Consider the following 26,854-nt stretch of genomic DNA (forward strand, 5'->3'; position numbering starts at 1 on the left):
GATAGCTAACATAGCTTGACGAGAAGGAATACGTTCTTCCCGGATTTTGTAAGAGTCGAAATATTGATAATACCAAAAATGATGATTTCTAGGACCAGGATGATTGAAACACGAATTTTGGATAGTCAAATTAGGATCAATAGGATTAGGATTAGAAATTGGAATAGGTGGAGGATTTGGAGGTGGATTTGGTTGTCGGTGTGAACGACTAGATGAAGACCTAGCACGCTTAGGATTAGACATGGTGAAGGAAATCGGAATAGATTGGATAACCTGCAATTTTAAAAACAAATGTATGCAATTCAATTAATCCCAAAACTCAATTGAGTCCTCAATATTTCAAGGTTCTCTAAATCAATCCTAATGGGCAAAGTTTTTGAAAAACTTTTAAAAAAATATGGTTTTGAGAAACAATATATGTATAGTTTTCATAACAATAACATAATTTAATCAAAACACAATGATTTGAAAAACAACAATATTTTTTTTTTAATTTCGAAAATTTAAAATTTTTGGAAAATTTTTGTGTTTTTGATGAAATTAGTTGTAACATCTAGTTTCTAATCACTAAACAATCAATGCCCGATCACTATTTCAACCTAGAACTAATTAAAACTAATCCTATGTTCAAAATCAATGAAATAGAGAGTTTAGAAAAATTTACCTTGAAAGATGAAGATTGAGGGGATTTAGATGTTGTTTGCACGATTTTAATGATGATTGCAAGTTTAGGAGATGATATTGAAGTGATTTCCGATTAAAATCAATGATTTGAGGCAAGAATGGAGATTTGAGTGTTTGAGGGAGAGAAACGGCGGAATAGGTTTTGGGGTTTTGGGTGTTCTTGCCCGATTTTAACAGAACCCCAGGGGGTATCGATTCCCCTGTGGGGGGAATCGGTTCCCCTTCAAAGGGGGGATCGGTTCCCTCATGGGGGGATCGATTCCCTCTGCACCAAAATGCTAAAATCCGACTTTTAAGCACATAAAATGCTAAATTAATCTTCTCTAGTGGTATAGGCAACTCATATATTGAAAAATAATTATGTTCAAACAATTAAATTAATCTTTAAACATTATTTGAACATAAAATTAATTTTCACTAAGAATCATAAACTCCCCCTAACTAATAGCAAGAATGCAATCAAAAATTATTATTATAAGCATTTTTCAGTATTTATTAAAAGTGCTAAATTATTTTAAACACTAAGTGAAGATAGGTTAGTTAAACCTAATTCTCTTCTAAGTGTCCAAAACCTTTCCTTGTCTAAGGGTTTTGTAAAGATATCCACTAATTGATACAAAGTATCAACATATTCTAGAACTACATCTTCCTTAGTGACATGGTCTCTAATGAGATGTCTTATTTCAATGTGCTTAGTTCTAGAGTGTTGGATGTGATTTTTAGTGAGACAAATAGCACTAGTATTGTCACACTTGATAGGAATGGTACCTACTTCAATTCCATAATCAAAAAGTTGTTGTTTCATCCATAAAACTTGTGCACAACAACTACCGGCTGAAATGTATTCCGCTTCAGTAGTAGATAATGCAACACAATTTTGTTTCTTTGAAAACCAAGAAATCAGCATATTTCCAAGGAATTGGCAAGTACCGGAGGTGCTTTTCCTATCTAATTTGCATCCTCCATAATCCGCATAAGAAAAAGCATGCAAGCTAAAGCTAGAGTCTCTAGGATATCAAAGTCCTAAACTAGAATTGTCCTTAAGGTATCTAAAGATTCTCTTAACAGCTAGTAAATGTGATTCCTTAGGACATGATTGAAATCTAGCACATAAGCAAACATTAAACATAATGTCCGGTCTACTTGCAGTTAGATAAAGCAAAGAGCCAATCATTGACCTATATAATTTAACATCTACACATTTACCTCCTTCATCTAAGTCAAGCTTTGTTGAAGAGCTCATTGGAGTGTCATGAGGTTTCCCATTTTCCAGTCCAAACTTCTTGAGCATATCTTTGACGTACTTAGCTTGATTAATGAAGATGCCATCTTTTCTTTGCTTGATTTGGAGTTCCAAGAAAAATGAGGGCTCCCCCATCATGCTCATCTCAAACTCACTTTGCATTAGCTTAGAAAATTCTTGGCAAATAACATCATTAGTAGAACCAAATATTATATCATCAACATAAATTTGAACTACTAATAAATCTTTACCCTTATGCTTTAAAAACAATGTAGTGTCAACCTTTCCTTTTGAAAAACCTTTTTCAATTAAAAAATTTGACAATCTTTCATACCAAGCTCTAGGAGCTTGTTTTAAACCATAAAGAGCTTTTGTCAATTTAAGAACATGATCTGGAAATTTTGAATCTTCAAAACCTGGAGGTTGTTCCACATACACTTCTTCTTTTATAAAACCATTTAAAAAATGCACTTTTAACATCCATTTGATATAATTTAAATTCATGAAAACATGCAAATGCTAATAACATTCTAATTGCTTCCATCCTAGCTACGGGAGCGTATGTTTCATCATAGTCTATGCCCTCTTCTTGAGTATACCCTTGAGCAACAAGTCTAGCCTTGTTTCTCACTATATTACCACTTTAATCAAGCTTATTCCTAAATACCCATCTAGTACCTACAATAGATTTATTACTAGGCCTTTCAACTAATGTCCATACTTTACTTCTCTCAAATTGATTTAATTCTTCTTGCATAGCCATAATCCAATGTTCATCATTTAATGCTTCTTTAATATTCTTAGGCTATATGCATGAGATAAATGCAACATAATTACAAATATTTCTAAGAGAAGATCGAGTTGTTACCCCTTTTGATGGATCACCTATAATTTCACCATCCTTGACATAGTTGTACTCTCTTGGATAAGATACTTCCCTTTCTTCAATGGTTGGATTCTCAAGAGGATCATGAGTTTCCTCATTTTTCGTTTCTTCCTTTGATGATGGTTCTCCAACGTCATGTCTAACGTCATTTGTATTTATAACACTTACATCATCATTCACACAAGAATCCTTCCTCGAAAGGGGATTATTATCGAAAACAACATGTATAGACTCTTCTACAACTAAAGTTCTTTTATTAAATACACGATAGGCTTTAGAATTTATGGAATAACCCAGAAAAATTCCTTCATCACTTTTAGCATCAAATTTGCCAAGGTTTTCTTTACCGTTGTTTAAAACAAAACATTTACATCCAAAAGGATGAAAATAACTAATGTTAGGCTTTTTTTTATTTTTTTTTAATTTTTTGAAAATTTCATATGGAGTTTTCTTTAAAATTGGCCTAATCATTACTCTATTTACAACATAACAAGCGGTATTTGTGGCTTCCGCCCAAAAATATTTTGGCAAATTATTTTTACGAAGCATGGTTCTAGCCATTTCTTCTAAAGTTCGATTTTTCCTCTCAACAACTCCATTTTGTTGAGGGGTTCTAGGTGCTGAAAAATTGTGGCTAATACCATTAGAATTACAAAAATCAATAAATCCAAGATTTTCAAATTCAGTACCATGATCACTTCTAACACTAGTGATAGAGTAACCTTTTTCATTTTGGATTATTTTTGAAAATGTGATGAAATTTTCTAATGCTTCATCTTTAGTACTTAAGAATAGAACCCAAGTGTATCTAGAATAGTCATCTACCAAGACAAATGCATATTGTTTTCCACCCAAGCTAGTAGTTCTAGTTGGCCCAAAAAGATCTAAATGGATCAATTGTAAAACTCTACTAGTTGATACATCATTAATGGATTTAAAAGAAACTCGCTTTTGTTTTCCTTTAGCACAAGCATCACAGATTTTATCATTATCAAATTTAAGCTTAGGCAACCCTCGAACTAAATCACCTTGAATTAGCCGTTGCAAAACACTCATACTAGCATGTCCTAGTCTCCTATGCCATAACCAACTATCATGTTCATCCTTAGTACTAGGCACAAATTAGTCATATCAATAGAATCTAAATGCACCATGTAGATATCCCTATTTTATGACCAATAAGTATAATCAAAAGTAGATGCAATGTCAATCAATTTTGTAATCATTTAAAATAAAACATTGTATCTTTTATCAATTTTTTTAAAAGATTATGCTTTTAACCCATTCACATATAAAACATTATGCAATGTTGATTATAGAGAGTAAGAGCACATGCATAAAGTTTTTGAAAATGTTATGCATTAAAACTTTATAATATTTAAACAAAAATCTATGCATAAACATTAAAAATTTCAGATCAAAATTTTGCAAAACCAAAGTTCTTGAAAAATCAATATCAATTATTAAAGAGATATCAATTACATTTTAAAATCAATTTTGACCAAAAATTAATATGATGAACTAGAGTTTAAAAAAACAATTTACCAAAAATTACCATGTTCATCATACAATATTTTTCAACATACATGAGACAAAACATAATCATTTAGAATTATTTAACATTTAAAACCTCATGCATGCATAGAATAAATGAGCAACCAAATAAAATAAAAAAAATTAAGTTTAGAGGTTACCCATTACTTTTTCATGTGTGGCTAGAGCATCTTGAATATCATCAACTTCATCACCATTGCTCCCACACACATACAAGAGACATTTAAGTAGATTTTGGTATCCAAATTGCTTTGGATCCTTGAACATTAGTTTCAATGCCTCTTGTTCATTTTGGAATCCATACTTGTCTAATTTTAAATCGTTTTCCTTTCTTTAAAGGACAAGTATGTTCCTTATGACCATGATAATGACAATGTGAGCATATTGTCATTATTGAACTAGATGAATTATTTAGAATGATCTCTTTTTCTTTAGTTAAACATTCAAGCTTATCTTTTAAATTGAAATTTTCTTTTTCAATACTTTCAAATTTCATTTTTGAGAGTTCTAAATCCTTCTTCAAGATTTCATTTTGATTTTCAAAATCCATTTTCATTTCTAGAAGAAGTTTGTTTAATTTGAAAATTTCTTTTTCAAAGTTTTCAGATTTTATTTTTGAAAGCTCTAACTCCTTTCTCAACATTTCATTTTGATTTTCCAAGTCTGTTTTAGCTTTCAAAAGAAGATCATTTTTAGCAATAAATTTAGAAATCAATTTATTGTATTTGGAGTTCATGGTCTCAAACTCCGAAAATAATTTATCATAAGCATCTTGTAACTCATTAAAAGATTTTGAATTTGATATATTTGAGTTAGAAGATACCTTTGGCTCTGTGAGAGCTAATAGAGACATCACTTTTATTGGTTCTTCTTCTTCCTTGTCTCTATAGATCTCCTCAAGCTTATCCCACATTTTCTTGGCACTTGAACAAGAAGAAACTCCTTTATATACATTAGGATCAATTGCACAACACAACATGTGCATAGCCTTTGAGTTTTGTTGAGCTTCATTCCGTTCTTGAATACTCCACTTCTTTGCCTTCTTAGAAGGAGAGGAATATCCTTTCTTGATTATCATCCAAGCTTCCATATCAAATGCTTTGATGAATATCATCATACACCTCTTCCAATGATGATAATTTGTTCCATTGAAGTGTGGAGGCACGTCAATTGGTCTGGATTCTTCCATGGAGAATGAACCGGAAGTGGACGCCATCTTTATCGATTTAACTCTTCCTGGATCGACTCAAGAGGCGATTAAACCTTCAAATGAGTTAGGCTCTGATGCCAATTGTTGAGTTAATCGATTGACGAATATGGCCAAGAGGGGGTGAATTGGCAATTAAAATTTTGGTGGAAGCTTTTGCAGAAAATTGAAAGTAATTGCACATCGATTTAGAGTGGTTCGACTTTATCAACCAAAGTCTACGTCCACTACCTTAGCTATCCACACTAAGGATTTTCCACAAATTCACTAATTTGTCTTTCTTTTGAGGACAAAGAGTAACCTTACAATCCCTCAAGAATTATACCCCAAATTCTTGAGAACACTCCCTCCCAAAGAGAACAATACAAATTTTGCAAACTTACAAGAAAATCCTCACAAGGTAGATTGTTTGCACAATTCTATAACAAAAAAAAGAACACTCAAAGATGGATACAATTGAGCACAAAAAGTGTTCTTGAAAGCAAAATGAATATTGAATGAAAATAGGCTTGAAATGCTCAAACTTGAGGTTTGATGCTTTCTCTTTGATTCTCTCTTGATTCTAGTTGCTTGATGTTTCTTGTTGTTGATCAATGGCTTCTAAGCTTGCTTAAATACACCTTGAATCACTTCTGAACGTTGGGGATGATTAGAGAAAATAATATAGCCGTTTTAGTGTGAAAACAATTAATAAAACAGTTTGGAGCGTGGGGGGAATCGGTACCCCCTATGGGGAATCGGTTCCCTAAGTGTAAAATTCAAATATTTCGACCGTTGAACAGGGGGAATCGGTACCCCCTATGGGGGAATCGGTTCCCTCCGAGCATTCTGGAAATCTCGGAGCCAAACCATTCAGGGAGGAATCGGTACCCCTTGGGGGGGAATCGGTTCCCTCTGAGCAATCTGGAATTTTTGGCTTTGAAATGGTTCGAAATACTTTGAAAGATTATTTTGAAATTGTTTTAAGATTAAAACTTAATTTTACACTTAAGTAAGGATTAAAAATGATTTTTGAAATATTTTGAGTAATGTTTTGATATTCAAATAATTATATCGAATATACTTAGAAAATCATTTTGGAAAATCTTAAAATTCATTTAACTTAATTTGTTATATCGAAATATCAAAATATTTTCAACACGATCCAAATCAAGTCCAAACCAAAATGGCACAACTTGAACTCGATCTGAATGACATGTTTGCCACCTCTCTTTGTGTCCTATAACATTTTCAACCTCTTGAGGTACTTTTGTAAAACTCAGTATAGTAGTGACATTAAGTTTCTCTAAGACAAATTTATCTAAATTTGAGGCATGTGTACTCAAGATAATTGCATAAAGATTCATTTAAGATCAATATATTGATAAAATTAGGTCAATAATGCATCAGAATAATTAATTAGTAAAATATGACACCTTCAAATTTATTTTGGGATCTAGGCTATTTGCTACAGTGTTCGTGGAACTCGTAACGCTCACGTGACTAGTTTCATAAAATATATTAAAAAATTTAGAACTTGTCATATGATATAGAACAAAATTGAATAGATTGGTCATGTCCTGTGATGTGTTCGAAATTTTTAATATATTTTATAAAACTCGTCACACCCACGTGACGAGTTTGACGTGTACTGTAATAAATGACTTAGATCCTAAAATAATTTTCAACCGCCTCCATTTTTTAAAATTCTTTTCCCAATCTAAATCAATAGACATGGTGATAGAATAACGATGCATTGAAGACATCACATCTTTGAAAAAGAGAAATTTTAGACGAGATAATTTAATCTCATTCGAATCTCGTGATAATAATTCGAATTATTAGTAATTCTTTTGAGTATGATGAAAAATCATTTGATTATCAATAATTTTTTCTAACTTGACGATAAGTACTTCGAACCATTTGTAAGTAGAAATGATCAAATTAAAAATTTAGAATTAATTGAATTGATGCTATGATTGATTCACAGACAGCAAGTGCAGCCAAATCATCCCAACAGGTTGAGTATGCACATCCACAGGTTATTAGTGTCCCCTTGGTGTTTAGACCACTCCAAGGACGTACCTACCAGCTTATTATCAATACAAATTTAATGGTCTAATTATCTTTTCTGATAAAATCAAATCTGTTTAAATTAAAAGAGTTAATTGCATCATATGTTTTTAAAGTACGACACTCATTTTAAATTGATCCCTAAATTATAAAATATTCCAATTTAATCCTTAAACTATTATTACCATTCTAAATTAGTCCTCCAACTTCTGAACATTACAATTTCATTCCTAAACTATGACCTTCATTCTAAATTGGTCCCCAAACTTTTTGAACATTTCAATTTCATCCTAAACTATATGTATATATTAATCACATCACTTGTTAATAAAATCATTAGGTCAAGTTATATTATTATATATTTAGAAAAAACACAATTTAAGTTAAATTAGGATTAAAACTAGTTACATATTTGGATGAATCAAAGGAAGAAATCGAAATACTAAAAAGTTTGGGGAGTAAGTTAAAAAGAGTGTCATAGTTTAATGATAGAATTAGAATGTTCAAAAGTATAAGAACTAATTTAAAATAAGTTTTAGTTTGAGGATGAAAGTGGAATATTCAGAAATTTAAGAACCAATTTAAAATGAGTGTTATAGTTTGGAGAATATAATGCAATTAACTCCAATTAAAAACAATTGGAAAATATAAAGGAGAAAGAAATGGGTTCTTTTTAGAAAAATTAGTGATTATTCCAATTAAATCAGTCCAATTACATATTTTTTTTTACTAAATGAGAGTATTTAACAAGGTAAATAACTCAAAGTCGACCCCATAATTGTATACAAAATAAACTCTCTTATAATCTCTAAGATACAACCTAAAATAAGGACAATTAACATGTATTCTAACAAGCAAATTGATAAAAGATGTAAGCTTTAAGGGCTAAATTTATGATTATGCCTACAAGAAATTGTAAGCATTAATGGATGAAAAACATTCATTTTGAAATTTCCACTGAAAAAAATGAATACAAAAGAGGCATATTTAAACAAGCCATTAAAGACGGCACCCCAAATCCATATCAACATGATGGCCTAAATCATCAAGAATGTGTATCTTCTATATTCTCTATAAAATAAAACTGTATTCCTATTTTCCCAACACAGCTTTAATGGCCTGAAATACTGAAAATTCAGGTGGCATCGGCACGAAGGTATCGATTTTAAGAGACTTGGCCCAGCTGCTACATTTCACAATAACTTGTTGATCATGGAAGAACTTGTGGCAGCTAGAGGCTTTGCTCCCAATTTCTTAACGAAAATTGGGGTTATTTAGGCATAAAACTTTAGCTAAATAGCTGTCTTACCATCGAGAATGAGAAGAATGTTTATACTCCTTCCAACTCCCCTGCCAATATCGTCTATTTGAACTCCTCTCGTAAGGATAGCGGCCCTCGTCTTGTCGTTGTCTTTCATAAGAGCTGCTTCTGTTTTGCTTAGGAGCTTTCCGGATCTCCTCTTCAAGATCATATTCTGACCGCTGTAACATAGGAAATCGCACATCAAAACAAGAACGATAGCAAAAATTACAATAGGAGAAACCATCCAAAATGGAAATTCTTCAAATAAAATAACTACAGTAGGATCGAAAAAATCTAGACATCGAACAAGAACCTTTGATTAAAAAGGTCTTTTTTTATATTTACAGATGCAATTTTGGTCCAACTTCCATGTGAATTTCAAAAAAAGATGTTCAAATGAAACCATCATAATAGCAAAAAATCTACAGGAACAAATTAAAATCCACTTTGTAAAGCTTGAATTAAATACTCATTTGTTGGCCAAGATAAGGGTAATCGAATAATATTAGTTGGTAGCACAGGCAATATACAATTAGCAAAGCAGACATGACAAAGGTGCAAGTAGACAACTGCAGAACCAAGATGGGAATGATAAAATTAGGTGCAACATTGAAGTATCTCAAGTTTCAATTAGATGGATAGCAAACCTTCACAGTATCCGATAACACCGCATATGCCTCTCCAATCGTTTTAAATAGCCTGTCAGCATCATTGTGAATCACCTCAGCAATTTCCTTCCAGAGTCGCCCCTCATCTCCATTCTCAATCCTTGCCAAGAATTGACCAGCCTAACTCAACCCAAGGAAATAGACCAACACGATATATAAGCACTTGTCATACAATAGAAATCAATTAAAATGTATACCAATGACAAACCTTGTCTGGGTGATGCCTGAGCGCTGCTTTGCGATATGCCTTTTTAACATCAGATGCAGAATCCGATGGTTTAACTCCCCTGCCATTGCAATTAAAGATGGTTTCAGAAGATCAAAAAATATAGTGTTGCATCAACAAGACGAATATTTGAATAAGTACTATCAAAACAATGATTTATTCAGGGAAGGTCAGAAAAAATGTTTGTTCCTATTTTACTACTAATAAATAAAAGTGTAGCAGCAACAGGCTGAATGATTGAACAAATATTATCAAGACAATGGTTTCTTCTGGGTCCCAAGAATTAAATGAGGCCAGAGAAAAAAACATGTTTCAGCTTTAGCACTGATATAACTTAAAGCAAAGATTTCCACTACATGATTCAAAAGTATTAATTGGCTTTGGTCCTTTATTTATTATAACTGTTATTATTACTTTGTCAACTAATATGTTCATGAATAACAATAACTTAACCAAATCGAAATGTCCTTCAGTATTAGGATAACACTAATTACCCTACAAAATAGATTAAGCAATGATCATGCCAACTTGACAAAAGCTTTGCATTAAGGCATGCTACAAAGGGAAAAAAAATATCAAGACCAAGAGCAGTTATATCCCCTACCTCTAAGCTTAACATATAACAAATTATATAGAAAATACTCTGTTCCCAAGCTTTCAAAAAGTACTTACAAAATGAGGTATAAATCTAATGGGATTTCTTTTTTAGCTTCTTCTTGCATGGATGATAACTGACGACGCGCTAGTCCTATCTCTTTTGAGTTGCCAGTAGATCTATCCCGATTGTCAGACTGGTGAGTCTTTTTCTCAGACTGATGAGTCTTTTTCTCCGACTGCTTTTCAAGAATGCAGATAAGTCTTTGAAAATCAATAGATGCTTGGCTGTAATCTCTGATCATCCCATATAATGTTGCTCTCCTGGAAACTGCCTGCTTTACAGGGCAGGACAGCCAGTGAGTGCAAAGTAGTGAAGAAATAATAGTTAAAATAACTGACAAGAAAACCAAGCACAAATGCTTAAAGACTCAAATGAGTAAAAGAATGCAAATTTTACGTCTATCACATACCCTTCTCTCGCCATTCAAGTTTTAAATTGAGATAAAGTTAAAATTGGAATGTCCAATGAGGGGCCTAGAGAATAGGTATTACAATGGTTAATGAGCTCAACAACATACCTCCCTAGAGCTTTTTCCTGTATTCAATTATTTTTATACTAAAAACAGTGCAATTTACACAATATTTGTTTACAGTTTGCAACAGACTTATTCAGGTTATGCCTCTCCACTTATTTGCTATTAGATAGATGTTTATCGTGATATTAGAGCCAAAGTTGTTTTGGTTTTGTAGCATTTTATTTGCTGTCCACGAGCTAGGCCATTTTTTTGGGATAAGAAATTAGGAAGGAAATCCCAAAAGTTTAGCAGAATTTTGGTTTCACCATTTACTGATACATGAAAATCAAAGCTAGAACATTAAGATCGAAGACCACATGCATTGCTTGCAAATGAATGTAGACCACTATCATTGGTAGTCAAGGGCCCAAATAGCCGTGGCCACAAATGCAGTCATTTGTGATGTACCAAAATGACCTATTTTTCCGTGTCTAATCTGTACCCATCTCAATTATCATGAATCAAACATTAACCAGTAATCAAATCCACGCAATTGAAATCAGAAAATTCTCGAACTTAATATTGAATGATCAGACACAGAAATAAATATAAATCCTCTCAGAATTAAGGGGAAGCAACTATACTAATTGAATAAGTGTAACATGAGCTAGGCAACTTTTTTGGGAGAAGTAATTAGGAAGCAGATCTCAAAAGTTCAGCAGAATTTTGGTTTCACTATTTACTGATACTTGAAAATCAAAGCTAGAATAGGAAGATCGAAGACCACATGCATTGCTTGCAAATGAATGTAGGCCACTATCATTGGTAGTCAAGAGCCCAAATAGCCAAGGCCACGAATGCAGTCATTATTGATCAACCAAAATGACCTATTTTTCTGTCTAATTTGTATCTATCTCAATTATCATGAATCTCACATTAACCAGTAATCAAATCCACGCAGTTAAAATGATTAAATGCTCAATTTAAAATTGAATAATCAGGCTGAGAGAAAAGTATAAATTCCTGCTAAATTAAGGGGAAGAAACTATACAAATCGCATAAGTGTAACATGAGTAAGAAACTTAAAATCCAAGCCTGACAAGTAATGAAATGGATTGCTCCTCACAAGAATAACAGCTTGTGTCCCATTAAGTGCAATCAATTTAAGGTTTTAAACATCAATAACAAACTGGAAATCCAGATAAGCGTTCTTTGTATTTAGTTTTCTGTACTATCACTCCTAATTAGGAGTGAGCAAAACTCGGTTAACAACCAAGTTAATGGACCAAACTGAGGCAAATTGGTTATTTGGTCCGGTTAATTATGTTCAGGTTTTGGGTCAATTGGGTGAGTTGGTTAAAATCAACCACCAAATTAACCGACTTTATATAAATATATTAAATTTTATATACTTTACATATATTCCCCAAACCCAAATAAATAAACCAATTATTCAAAAATCAATTCCAACCAGAATTCTGAACCCAAATTATAATATTCTCAACCAAACTATAATATTCCCAAACCCAACAAAAATAATGACATCCATTAATATTCTTTTTTCAGTTAAGTTGGTTAACCAAATGAACCGGCCAACTTAAGTTGATCCAATATTACGGTTTTTCTTTACAGTCGGTTTGGTTATTGGCTTTTAATTTTTGAAGGTCAGTTTAAAGTGTTTTTTAACTGAACGGACTGATTGCACACCCCTACCTCTAATCAGTTAATCTTTGTGTTCCTAAAAAGACTTATCAAACAGAAAGAAGACCACAATCGAAAAGCATAGCAAAACCATTAAAGAAATCTTCCCAAAAAGATCCAAAAATAGCTATTGCAGCTACAGAAGCATTCTTTGGTTACATATGGCAGAAAGGAAGACAGAAGGAGAAATACAGACCTTGGAATAATTTTCATCCAGGGCCATTGCTAGACTGCAATCTGCAATTGCATCGGCAATTTGGCCCAAAGCTTGGTGTGCAGCAGCACGATTGCAGAAACAAATTGCTGCAAAAGGTCGTGATTCAACATTGCTTGACAGAGCACTTGTGTAATACTCTATTGCTTCTGTATACCTACCAGAACGAACTGCATCGTTCCCTGCATTCTGAAAGTAAAAAATGGCAAAAGAGACAAAATAAATAAAGAATACAAGTACTTTAGGAGGCAACACCTGAAATTACACACTATACATGAATCAGCCAACTGGGTAAATGATCACAACAAAATGTAAATGTCATTTTTACAAAATCACCTTCTCACCATCTCATAAGCCATTAAATACAATTTATGAGTTGTTTTTATCATTCCCTCCAAGAATAACAAAATGAAGGCTTTGATGCCATCTTTTCACCAGATCAGATTCTCCTAAAACTTCTCATAACAAAAGCTTTAACATTCATGGGATAGTACTGAAAAGGCCACGGTGATTCTGACAGATGAATATGCCCCATAATCTTGTCTTTCATAGTCACAGGCATAACAGCTCTCTATTTCCTTAGTTATATCAATTATCAAAAACTTGTGAGCACAGAAAACATCATACAACTTTCTTGTTTTTTTTCCAGGAAACTGTTCCAGGGGACTTATCCTGACATGCTGGAAAAATGATTTCTAGGGGAAGATCGCTTCATCGATCTAATTCATCTTTAACTACTAGGAGTGAGTCGTTGGAAAGGAGAACGGTTAGTTATAAAAGAGTGTATTCGAGATCAAGGGAGAGAAGACATTGGCCATTATCTGCAGAAGAGGAAGCCTTAGACAAGCTAAAGGGTAAGGACTTGGTGCTAAATTCAGTTCTGCCAGTCAGTCCAGTAGCAGATTTTAATATGGATGATTGTGTGGAGTCTTCTGAGGAGAGGCATGTTGCTAATAGCAGTTTGGGTAATACGTGTGAAGGGTGGTTTTCAGGAGGTGATGATTCTGATTTCAATTCCACTGCATTGATTCGAAGAGCAAAAAGGTTGTTGATAAGGGAGGCATTGGATCGGGCAAGCATTTCAACAGTTTCTTCTCCAGCTTTTTCAGTTCTATTGGAGGAAGCCTTAGCTACTTGGGAAGTCAGTAAGCTTTTGGGGGTGTCTTTCAAGGAAGGGAAGTAAACTTTTCTGGAAAAAATTATTAAGTTGGAGGAAGATTTGAGGCTGGTTTGAGCTTCGGTTTTCTTGGCAGTTCTGGTTTTTTATTTTTGTGATGATTAACCAATTAGCAATTATTTCATGGAACGTTTGGGGATTGGGAAGAAAGGAAAAACAAAGATCTGTTCAAAAATTAGTTCTAAAGAAACGCCCTATTTTTCTTTTGCTTCAAGAAACGAAAATGGAGAAGATTCAGAGGCAATTTTTGAGGAGGAGTGGCTTGAATACCCTTCAAGGGTTTACAGAATCTCCAGCAGTGGGTTCTTCTGGAGGTTTATTGAGTTGTTGGGATGAGGGCATGTTTGAAGTGGAAAATCATGTTATAAACAGAAGGTTCATTGCTACTTTTGGGAAATTTCGAACTTCACAACTTAGGTGTGGTTTTATCAATGTTTATGGTCCTACTGTTGAAGAAGAAAAAGCTTGCTTTTTTGAAGAGTTAGCTGGTTTTATTTGTGGTCAGAGTACTCCTCTTTGTGTGGGAGGTGATTTTAATGTGTATCTTTCAGAAGAGGAGAAGATTGGAAGAGCCCAAAACAGAAATTCAATTAGAATTTTCAGTCATTTTATCAAACAGACAGGCTTAATTGATTTACCTCTGCACGGGGGTAGGTTCACATGGTGTAGCAATCAGGATATACCCACCTTTGTTAGACTGGACAGGTTCCTTGTTGATGTCCGTTTTTTGGAAGCCTTTCCTGAGACTACACAGTATTTGTTACCTAAGGCTTTATCAGATCACAATGCCATTTTTCTTAAGAATGGTGGAGTTAGTTGGGGTAAAAAGCCATTCAGGTTATTTAGTTATTTGATGGATGAAGAAGGTTTTCAGAATTTAGTTGGCTCTGCTGTTCAAAACTGCAAGAGTAAACACAACAGAGCTGGAATTTTTTCTATCCTGAAATCTACCAAATTGGCGATCAAGGAATGGGCAGGGAATAGAGATCAATACCCAGCTGTATAAATTGCAGAATTAGAAAGGAATATCCACTTAGCAGAGGAAAATTTCCAGCAAATGCAAGACTCTAATGGCTGTGAAAAAGCTGCAGAATTGAGAACTATGAGAACAGAATTATGGAAGCTTTATAAAATTGAACAGATTTGGTTTCAAAAATCGAGATCAAAATGGGTGCAAGCAGGGGATCGTAATACAAGATTTTTCCATGCATGTGCTTCAGTCAGGAGAAAGAGTGGTGAGGTTATTCAAGATCCAGCTATCATCAAAGCTACTGTTAAGGACCATTTTTTTGGAATCTATAATTCTAAGTCTACCTTGGAAGTTGAAGATTTGAAGCTGAATTTTTCCAGAATTTATGCGGAGCAAAGTGTGTTTTTGGAAAGAGAATTTATTGAGGAAGAAATTTGGGAAACTCTTCAATCGTGTGATAATAACAAAGCTCCCGGACCGGATGGCCTAAATATGGGCTTTTTCAAGAGATTTTGGTCTATTCTAAAGGTAGATATTCTGAAATTTTTTCATAATTTCTATATGGGGAAAGATTGGGAACATGGAGTCAATCATACTTTCATTACTCTTATTCCCAAGGTGTCTAATATTGGTGGATTAGATGATTTTAGACCCATAAGCCTTGTAGGAGGGTTGTACAAGATCCTTTCAAAGTGTCTTTCAAGGAGATTAAGGAATTGTATTACTGGTTTGATCAGCCCAACGCAGTTTGCATTTATTCCAGGTCGTCAAATACTGGATTGCTCTCTTATAGCTAATGAGGGAGTTGACTTTTGGAGGAAGAAAAGGCTTAAAGGATGTGTGTTTAAAGTGGACTTCAGAAAGGCCTATGATACTGTGAATTGGTCCATTCTTTTTACGGTTATGGAGAAAATGGGATTTGGCTTCAAATGGAGGAGTTGGATCAGACAATGTGTAACAACAGCCTCAATTTCAGTTTTGATTAATGGGGTTCCTTCTCAGGAATTCCCTATGGCAAGGGGTCTCCGTCAGGGTTGTTCTCTATCTCCTATGCTTTTCAACTTGGTTGGGGAACTTCTAAACTTATTGCTTTCAAAAGCAGTATCTGAGGGATTGTTTTCTGGACTGCAATTTGGAAGAAATGAGACGGCTTTTAATTTATCTCATCTGCAATTTGCAGATGACTTATTTATTTTCTGTGGAGCTTCGAAGAATCAGATTTTAAATGTTAAGAGGGTCCTAAGAGTGTTTGAACTCATTTCTGGCCTTCAATTGAATTTGAAGAAAAGCAGATTATTTGGTGTTAATACGGCTGCGGAGGAGGTTGAGGAGTGGGCCTCGTCTATTGGTTGAGCAGTTGGGAATTTTCCCTCTGAATATCTAGGTTTGCCTCTCGGTGCATCTAGGAATTCTTCCTCTCTTTGGGATCCGGTGGTTTTACAATTTAACAAGAAGCTTGCAGGTTGAAAATCGAACACTCTTTCATTGGTAGGGAGGTTAGTCTTGATTAAATCGGTTCTCTGTTCACTTCCAACCTACTATTTATCTCTGTTTAAAATTCCTTCCTCGGTTAATTCCAAACTCAATTCCATAATGTCTAAATTCCTATGGGGAGGTGGAACGGATAAAAACAAGATTCATTGGGTCAGCTGGCCCAATGTGTGCAAATCTAAGGAGGAGGGAGGTTTGGTAGTGTTGAATATTATTAATATGAACAGAGCTCTACTGGGGAAATGGTCTTGGAGGTTTGCTAATGAAAGGAATGCTGTTTGGAGGAGGTTGATATGTTCAAAATACAATCTGGATCCCTACTCTTTACTGTTCAATAGCAAGATTCCAGCTCAATCCTCTTGGATTTGGAGTTCAGTGGTTAATTCTCATTTTAAAGAAGACTCATTTGGCTCAAAATTTTGAAGTATGTGCAGAATTCAAGTTGGTTGTGGTCAGTTTATCCGTTTTTTGCAGGACAAATGGGCAATTGACTGCCCTCTTAAGGTCTCTTTCCCAAGGCTGTTTGCTATCTCTTCAAATCAGAGTGGTAAATTGATTGATTTCAGCGAGTTTAGTTCTTTAGGTTGGATTTGGAATATTCGATTGAGGAGGAATTTGGCTGATTGGGAATTTGAACACTGGACTAATCTGATGACAATCATTTCTAATTTTTGCTTGTCTAAAGATGCCAGCGATGCTCTGATCTGGAAAGGGAAAGGGGATGGTGTTTATTCTGTTAATTCTTGTGTGAAGATTTGTTCCTCGGTTTCTCAGGCGAACTCTTTTTGGAAGAAAATTTTGTGGAAAGGATTGGTGCCACCAAGGATTGAGACTTTTATGTGGCAGGTGGTCCTTCAAAAACTACCAGTGAGGACTGAACTGGTTAAAAGAGGGGTTTCGGATATTGTAGATCTTTCATGTCCTTTATGTAATTTGGTGGATGAATCCTCTTCTCATTTATTTCTCTTGTTTTGTCGTGTGGTCTTTGTGGAATAAATTTTTGCAGTATTGGAGTATCAATTCGGACTTTCATGGAAATGCACAAAACTTTCTTCTAGCTTGGGAAGATCTAAATTTCAGTTCTACTATTTGGAACTTTATTCCGGCTGTTGTTATGTGGACTGTTTGGAAAGTTAGAAATGACATCGTCTTCGAAAGAGGGAAGTTATATCAAACTAATTTATTTTTCTTAGCTAGAGTAAGGCTTGCATCTTGGTTCCTAGCTAAGTTTGCAGATTCGGTCATTTCTTTGGATTCCCTTATCAATGACCCTTCCCTTGGGGATTCATGTTTCCCTCCAAACAAATCAATTGTCTCTACCATCCCGTGGTCCCTCCCTCCTAAGGGCTTTGTCAAATTGAATGTGGATGCAGCTACTAGTTCTGACTGGAAGAGCAGTGGAATTGCAGGTATTCTAAGAGATGAAGAAGGTCTACTTTTAGGTTCTTTTAAGACAGCTTCTGGTCCGGGTCCACCTATTCTGATGGAGTTAAAGGCTGTTAAGGAGGGTTTAAATTTCTTTCACTCAGTGAGAGGAGGTATTAAGGGTCGGTTGATTATAGAATCAGATTGTAAAATGGTAGTGGATTGGATTAAGGATGGATCTTGTTGTCCTGTTTTCTATGCCTCCATTGTTAGGGAGGTAGCTGTTAAACTCAAAGAACTCGAGGGAGTTATTAGATGGGTGGCTAGGACAGCCAATATTGAGGTTGATGGGTTGGCTAAGTCTGGTATTGGTTAATTTTACTTTGTTGTTGGGATATTTTATTTTGGGTTATTAGGTTGTTTGTAAGGGTTTTATCTTATTATTGTAAATCTTATGTATCTTTATTAATAAACTTTAAGGCACTCTTTTCCTCCTTCCTCTGATTTAGGAATTCAATATGAGTTCCTTAAATCATGAAGGGGGTTTTTAATGAGGCTTCAATTCCTATAAAAAAAGACTAATTCCTGCAGGCATGATCATGATGGTGTACCATACCATTGAGATCAAGCCTTAGGGGATTAGCATTATCTTCATGTCAAAGGACCACCTATGAATTTGAACTATCCCAGTATTCAAGAGAGAATGTATGCAATAAGCAACATCCTGATGAAGGGCTATATCATATACCTTAAGGCGCAAAAGTTCTCGAATTGTAATAGCCAACAAAACAGACATTTCCAAAATTTTGCCGCTCTGCCTACAAAATTACAACCAGAGTTCAGAATCATAAATCATAGCATGATATGCAAGGACATGATGGTAACAGAGCAGTAAAAATATGTTTAAAAAAATGAATAAAAATATTATGTATACTTGTCCTCCATAGATCCCACTTGCTCAAGCTTCTGAAGTAAATCAAGTGCCTTCTCAAGCTTTCCCATACAGAAGTATGATTTGGACATCAAGTTCCACCTCCACACCATAGCAAAAGAATAGCATCCTGAACCATCTGTGCTTGCTAACTGGTTAGCTGTCTCTGCTTTAGAAAAATTCTTCTCGGCAATAGAAAGAGATTGTTCACACAATTGAATTGCCTCTTCATATTTCCTCAGCTGCAAGAAGCCAAAATAAAAAATGCAATCCAAACTTAGATTGTTGCTTATAGCGTATAAATTAAATGCTTAAACGAAAAGAAAAAAATGAAATGGAAATAATAAAGGGAGAAAAGAAATGGAGAAACTAAAGTGGCATATGGTACTTTCGCATGTTAAGAATACAATGGACCCGTTCTTGGGAATGTGATTGCTAAGAAAGTAATTGCTAGAAAAATAACATTTTAACGTTTAGTATACATGGGAAAATATTGATTAAAATCATGAGAAAGTTACATTGATATGTTTTGCACCAAACACTTTACAAAGAATGTGATGGTAACAACACTCAAAATTAACCTCATCAAATAAAATACAAAGTTTATTAATTTTAACTTCTTTAATGATATTTATTATTAATAAAAGATAGTTTCTTATTAACAAGCACAATATATAATCCATTTATTTTTTATAATATTAATTTATTTTTTAAAATAAATAAATTAAGACATATAAAAAATAAATGGTATATTATTAATTTAAAATAAGTTTTAGATATTTAATATTTATTTAAATTAGAATATAAATTAAATTTTAAATTGATATAGTAATTAAAATAAATTTAAAATAAAATATTTTTTATGATTTTAAAATTAGAAAAAAAAGTGAATAAAAATAATGGAAAAAATGAAAAAGGCTATTTTTGTCTCAAATGTATTTTTTTAACTTCCCAACTACATTGGAAAATTACTTCCACGCTGGAATCACATTCCCATGTTTGAGGGAGAGTAATTCCTTAAGAAAGTTACATTCCCATGAAAGTTGATGGGTTTTAGCATACCAAACATGGAGATCACTCTCCCCTTAAATAAATTCATTGGAAAGAGTATTCCATCATACCAAACGCCCTCTAAATCAAATTACGTGTTGAAAGAGAACATACCATATAAAGAGCCTCTGCCTTCATTTCAAGCAATTTTTCAGAATATGGACTGATAGACAAGGCCTCAGCAATCATATCTAATGCACTAGATGCTGAACTGGATGACTTTTGTTCCAAAAGTGCTGTGGAACTAATTAGAAGCTCATCCACTTTCTGCAGGCAAAAAAAGAAAAAAGAGGGTGAGAGAGAATCAGTCACCAGCCACCACAATATACTTCAAAAATCAGGCAGCAAAACATACCACTACAGTCTAGTAATCTTAGCCTTGTAGAGCTTAAGCACTGAACTCGAAGCCTGAGCCACTTAAATTCTATTACTCAAATTCCTAAACTTCAATCAGTTCTATTTAATTATTGAAAAAAAATACTTACATGGACGTTTGAAAATAGTTATTGGATTTCAAATGTTTTCTATGTAAAGCAGTATATTGAAGAATCAAGCAGAATTTACTAATTTATTACTTAAAATAGAACTAAGTTGAAAGTTAACTACCATAACATTTACTGTCCTGTCAAACAAGACCAAGAAAATTCATGTTTACTTATCTTTGTAACCTATTTTGATCATATTTGACTGAAAAGGTTAGATATTTGTATACATCCAATATAAGCGAGTTCAATTTTTTCCCGAATTACATATATATATTGATATTTTTGGCTGGGTCAAGACCCTTATCCCTTCCTACATTCAAGTGCCAAGTGAATCTGATTTAGGAAAAAGGCAAGGCCAGACTGTTTGGGGAGTGTGTATACATATATATTTGTAGAATTTCGCATTCCTGGAGTTGATTTCCATTTTAAATCAAGCAGGAGGCTTCAATAAATTTAGCAAACAAAGAAAAGTAAGCTTAGGCAGACTATTTGTTCTCTATTTAGAGGTTTTGATTTGCTCCACTAACCTAGTCAAGGACTATTGGACTTCCATCCTGTCAGCTACTCTTATCATGGTTAGTCATTAGCACCTCTAACTCGAGTCCCCTTTCACCTCCAAACAAATGCAGAATAATCTCTCTATAGAGAGTTTTCAATCCTGTATGGGCAAGGAAATAACTAGGGATGGTCAAATTTCAGGTTTGAATTAGGTCAGGCCGGGTTTGTGAATGGGAGAATTGGAGTCGGATTTTGGGTGAAAACCCTCAATCCGACCTGGGGTAAATAACTAATATACCCCTTATATGTATAATATATGTTTGGTTATTTTTACCCTTTGTGTCTCCTTCCTCAGCCTCTCCTCTGCTTCCGACTCTTTCGTTCTTTCTTTCTTTTCCTTTTTATTTTCTTAAACTTTTTTCCTGCAAATGCTTTGATTTCCCATTTTGTTTTTCTGCTTTATTGGTTTATCACGTTATGAAGAGTGTTTTTGCTTTCCCACCAGATCCATTCATTCATTCTTTACTTTCTTTTTTATTTTAATAGTCTTTCAATTTCCCATTTTTTCCTGACTTCAAACTCTATCCATTATGTTTCAGATAAAATTTTAATTAAATATATTAGGGTTTTCAAACTCAATGATTTCAACATATATGATTTAGGGATTTTGCATTTATTTTTGATTTAGGGATTTTGCTGAGTTTTCTGTTTCCTAATGCTTCTTTTTCTACTTTTCTTCAATTTTCAAGAAGATTTTTAGTTTAACTACACGATGCAAAGCTGAATCAACCAATTTTAGTGTTGGGTTTTGATTTTATTTCTGGGGTTTGATTGATTGATTTATTTTATTTTTTCCTTCATTTCTGAAGATTGATTCCGTGCTAAAGCAGCAAAAAAAGATTGAAATTTGCTTGGGTTGGATCGGATCAAGGGCATATTCCAACTTCAAATTTCAGGGTGGGTTTGAATCGGGTGGAGAGTTTTTTTTCCTCAGGTTGAGGTCAAGGCAGCCAAAAGTCCGACCCTACCCAACCCGTGCCCATACCTAGAAATAACCAATGACCTCATAGCAGCAAAACTAGGCACAAAATAGCCAGACAGTATTGAACATTTCCATTCCTTCATAACAAACAGGAATCTTACTAGTCTAAGGGTTTCTTCCAAGGTTATAACTTACTGAACACAATCTACGGAGTACCATAATTTCATTAACCTGACACTTTTACCAAATACTAGACATGACAATGTTAAAATCAAAAAAAATAGTGCACCGATGTAAAGCTTAATGTTAAGGAATTATATTTTCATCTGAGAAACCATCCATTTCCAATTTCTCAGTTCACTTCCTGCCGTCTTATCTCCTAGAACCTATCAAGATTACTGCTAATCTGGGGGGTGTCAACCAACATGAAAACCAAAGCACGGCAGGTAGAGATGCCTCTATTATAAAATCATTACATGCAATTTGATCAAATATATTTGTAAATAAGCATTATAATAACTTAAGAACTCCAAGACTTCTGGGGCCAGGAATATTTGATATCTGGAATCTTACTAGTCTAAAAGGTTTCTCCAAGATGGTTATAATTTATTGACCACAATATACTAACTACCACAATTTCATTAACCTGACAATGTTCAAAATCAAGACATGAGGTTGGAGACACTGCAGTAAAGCTTACTAATAAAACAATGATATTTTCATTTGAGAAGCCTTCAATGTTCCTATTCCTCAGTTCACTTCCTGCCATCTTATCTCTTCTTATTAAGACAACTGTTGATCTTAGGGTTGTCCAACAGGAAATCAAACTACAATAGGTAGAGAGGTATCTATTGTACAGTCATCATATCCAATCTGACAAAATATAATCATAAATAAGCAGTATAATAACTTATGCACCCTGTGACTTATGGGATCTCTAAGATTTGATAATGCTTCCAACCTAGTAAGCAAGTAGAAAAAGGCCTTTTTTATTTTAATAAGGTAGGCATCATAGGTCAATCTATACAAGATTGACACTTGCTCGATGATAATGACATAAAGATTCAAAATGTAGCATACCTTAGCTTTTTGAAGGCCATTCGCAGCATCTATTGTAGTTCGACGATCCAAGCACACATCAGCTCCTGAACCTAAGCACTTACTGAAACACCGGACAGCAGTTTCAGTTTCTCCCAGCAAAAGGTGACAACTGCAAATTGCACACAATTGGTTTTTAGGACAGCAGTGTTCCTCATAAGGAATTAGTGAAAAAGGTTACACCATATATAACAATTCTATGCACATACGAGGAATTCCTAGATGAGAAGGGCAGTTAACAACTTAAGAAACCCCTGTATAAATAGACTTTTTCTTATAGAAATCCATATAAATAGTAGATAAAATAATTGGTCTATTTCACTGAATATTTAACCAAAACAAATCAGTTTTAAAGAAAATTTAATCTTCTAGTTAACAAACAATAAGGATGGAGGATGATGCACCTAAAATCTTGGTCATAAGCTCCAAGCAAGATTTCCTCCATTAATGGTTGACATACCAAGTTCATCCATAATCAGAACAGTTATTTTACCAAGGCCATATTCTTCTTCAATTTCATTTTATAGTTCACGCAAACTGTATGATTTCCAAGTACTTCAAAACTTCAATATAGTACTTCTGTATATAATAATAATAATATCCATGTCCCAACTAAATAAAACACAGTGCAAAGCCAAACTTGAGGGCCTTACTTGGCAGCTCTGGCATAAACTTTGAGAAAATTGGGATCAAGAGCAGCAGCCATCAGACAGTCTGCCAAAGCTTCCCTCATCCTTCCAAGAGATATCCGAGTGGCTGCACGGTTGCTATAGCAAAGCACAAGAGGTTTGATGGAGCACCGCAAAGTTTCATTTGAGGGGATAGAATTGATACCCTGTGTGTAGAATTCCTCAGCTTTAGGCAGATTATCATTTCTATAAGCCTGATTTCCCCTGATACAAAATCAAATCTTCCACATAAAAATAAAATCCAATTTCTCAGAGCAATATTAATGAAAACTAAATCACATCAGCAAAAAATAATCCAGAGAACCCATCATAGACAAAATTATATGCCTATCAATCATAAAGATACCTGAGTCGCCACATTTCGCAGACTTCGTTGACAGAAACAGTATTGGAGTTAGACCCTTGATTGAAATTTTTATTCTCCTCATTGCTGTGGTATGTAGGTTTATCTTTTTGTTCAGGCTGTACTGGATCACAAGGTGGAAACTGGACAGAGGAATATCCTTCTTTAAAATTTGAGCTTGGAGTTATAATAAATGAAGCATTCCCAATTTTCACCTTATTTTGCTTTCGAGGTTTATGCTTTCTGAATGATGAGCTACCTAGCCCAGAAGTTGATGTTGCGGAGAAGGTAAAACTTCTCTCATCTTCCACTCCTGAACCAGAACAATACTTTCCTGTGTGCTTGCTTTCCTGGGTCCCATTAAGGTCTCTTGCCCCTTCAACACTAGTGCAACTGCTATTGCATAACCAGCCAGATTTGAAAGTAGTGCATGCAGTTTCTGCTTCACAAACAGACTCTTTTGAAGGATCACCAAAAAAAATTCTTTCATGATCATACCCAAAATTCTCTTCATTTGGCTCACTGTGTTTCTGTTCAGCTTCGGACATACTGAAGGTTGATGGGTGTAATGCAGAGGGAATAAAATTGTATTCCAATGGGGAAGCCTCTTCCGATGCCTGAAAAGTTCCCTTTGATGATAGATCAGCTTCAGTAATTTCTTGGTAAGGAGAAACATCCATGGGTGAACAACATTCAGAGGAGTCTTGAATTACTTGAGAACTGCTTTCATTTAGCACATGTTGTTGCTTGGACCAAAGCTTATGCAGATAAGATTTCTTTGATGTGCCTCTCATTTTCTTTACTCCTTTCCCCTTAGCTAAGCCACTTTTTACATCAATTTCCAACTTCTCATCCACTTCGGTAAATAGATGTGCTTTGAAGGAAGAAAGATCCCACTCAGGTGTTTTAAAATCACTGAACGAAGTCCCCATTTGATCTAGATTGCCAGTTGAACAACTTTCATTGTTCTTTTCTATTCCAACCGTCACCGAGTCAACTGCACTATTTCCTTGCGAGTTGAGATTGAGAGATGCACATGTATCGATCTCACTTAGACCTACATCATCTCTACCATGACCTTGGAAAGAGTTTTCAATATTAGAAGCCTTACTGATGCCTGCCCTAAATGTAAATGGTTTGGCATCAGAAATTCCAGCAGTATCTTCACTAAAGCTATTAGAAGATACAACACCATTCACATTTCCATTGTTGGACCAATCTTGACAAGGACCACCATCTGGAGCGTTTTTCAAAGGGCCAGATACCTTCTCACAGCTTCCAAAAACAAATATGGTCTCAGAATCCACTTTTGTGTCTGAACCCTCAGTTGTGTCACTACCATCAACATTTCTATAGCAACTGATATTTAGTTTCTGTAAATCATGTTGCAATATAAATATTGAGTTTGCACCAGAAGAACCACCAACATCATTGCTATTCACAAAACCATCCTTAGACGAACCATTGTCAACAGAAACTCCAAAATTTCCACTGCTTGATTTGATTCCATCTTTGCATTCATTAGAAAAGGAACCTTTACCGCTAGTGGCACCAAAAACAAAGAAATCATTAGCACAATCCTCAACACAACTCTCATTTCCATTAACATTGAAATTAACTGCAGCAGGTTCCATTTTCTGGGACTCTGTTCCACCCTTCATATTCATCTTCCCAAAATCACCAGAAATTGGCTGTCCAAAGCTTTTGCCAGATTCTCCCCTTTCGGGATTAAATGAGGATGAATCATGGAGATTAGGCCCAAATATTGATTCCCCCGCAAAAATGGTAGACTCAATCCTATCAGAATTGGAAGATAAATTTGAATATCTTTGACTAGAACCAAACACAACACCAGCGTCACAACAATCTGGCTCATTGAGAGTCTTATCAAACTGTACTTTCCCTGAACCCCAACTAGATTCTAAACCACTCTTGGTCACACCAAAAGAAAAATCTAAATTACTATCTTTACCACCCTGGGAACCAGTCTCTACTTTCGCTTTCCCCATACAACCATCAAAACTCACTACATAATCTCTGGATTTTCCCTTTCCCGGATTTGATTTTACCCCTCCATCACTCCCATTAGCACCAAAAACAAAACCAAAATTTTCAGAGACCAATTTCTTCATGCCGCCACGCTGATTGGCTTCAAATACAAATCCATCATCCTCACTCTCTCTAAAAGGCTCCTTATTTTCATTCTCAACCTCAACATTTCCACTAAAGTCTCTATCAGTTCCATTATTAAGACCAAATACAAACCTTGGATTATTATTGTTATTATCATTGTTAACTATATTCAAACTATCTAAAAAGCTGGATGAAGATAGATTACCAATTGTGCTTGATCGACCCCAACCTTGAACGGATTGCTTAAACGGGTTGAAATCTGACCCAACTTCCCCCAGTCCGCCTCTCACCTTCCCATTCATCGGCTTCCTCAACTTGGACAGCCTTACCCGAGGCCGACCCGGCGCAGCTGACTTCTGGTTGAAGCCGTTCCTGCCGCAATCGAACTCCCCAGCACTATCAAAGATCGAGGAAGTTGATGAATTCATTTGGGAATGGATGGTTCGAGGAAACGCATTGAAGTTATAGGGTATTGCATTAGCGTTTTGAGGGGCGTTGGAGGGTTTAGCATTGGAAGAGTAGGTATCCATTGATCGAGTTTCGACGGCGGCCAGAGACGTATAGAAGCGAGAATAATTGTAAGTTTTGGTGAAATTTTAGGGTTTTGGTTTATCAAAAATTTAAAACAAAAATTTTCGATCTTGCTGTAGGGTTTTGAAGAGATGAAGTATGAACTGATTTTTTTGTGGCGTAGAAGTTCAAGTATCGGAATGCATTTCTTATTCAAATTATGGCATTTAATAATATTTTGAAAATTGAAATTTATTTATTATATTTTGATAAATGGTCTAA

General features: G+C 34.7%; 2 protein-coding genes across 2 annotated transcripts; both read right to left on the bottom strand.

Annotated features, from left to right (window-relative positions):
• Positions 1-8,638: 8,638 nt before the first annotated feature.
• On the bottom strand, positions 8,639-24,742 carry LOC120116917 (dnaJ homolog subfamily C member 7-like). Its single transcript, XM_039137299.1, has 12 exons — positions 24,519-24,742; positions 23,933-24,471; positions 23,551-23,790; positions 22,880-23,009; positions 19,949-20,101; positions 18,788-19,026; positions 18,602-18,671; positions 12,833-13,039; positions 10,496-10,752; positions 9,806-9,884; positions 9,577-9,717; positions 8,639-9,108 (listed from the first exon to the last, which is right to left on the bottom strand). Exons 1-12 carry the CDS (start codon positions 24,603-24,605, stop codon positions 8,932-8,934), a joined length of 2,319 nt encoding a protein of 772 aa, XP_038993230.1. The 5' UTR covers positions 24,606-24,742; the 3' UTR covers positions 8,639-8,931.
• Positions 24,656-26,592, bottom strand: LOC120116932 (dentin sialophosphoprotein-like). The gene is made up of 2 exons (XM_039137311.1): positions 24,717-26,592; positions 24,656-24,675 (listed from the first exon to the last, which is right to left on the bottom strand). Exons 1-2 carry the CDS (start codon positions 26,590-26,592, stop codon positions 24,656-24,658), a joined length of 1,896 nt encoding a protein of 631 aa, XP_038993242.1.
• Positions 26,593-26,854: the final 262 nt, after the last annotated feature.

The sequence above is a fragment of the Hibiscus syriacus genome, unplaced genomic scaffold (assembly GCF_006381635.1).
Source record: "Hibiscus syriacus cultivar Baekdansim isolate YM2019G1 unplaced genomic scaffold, ASM638163v2 tig00110307_pilon, whole genome shotgun sequence".
Lineage (NCBI taxonomy): Eukaryota > Viridiplantae > Streptophyta > Magnoliopsida > Malvales > Malvaceae > Hibiscus > Hibiscus syriacus.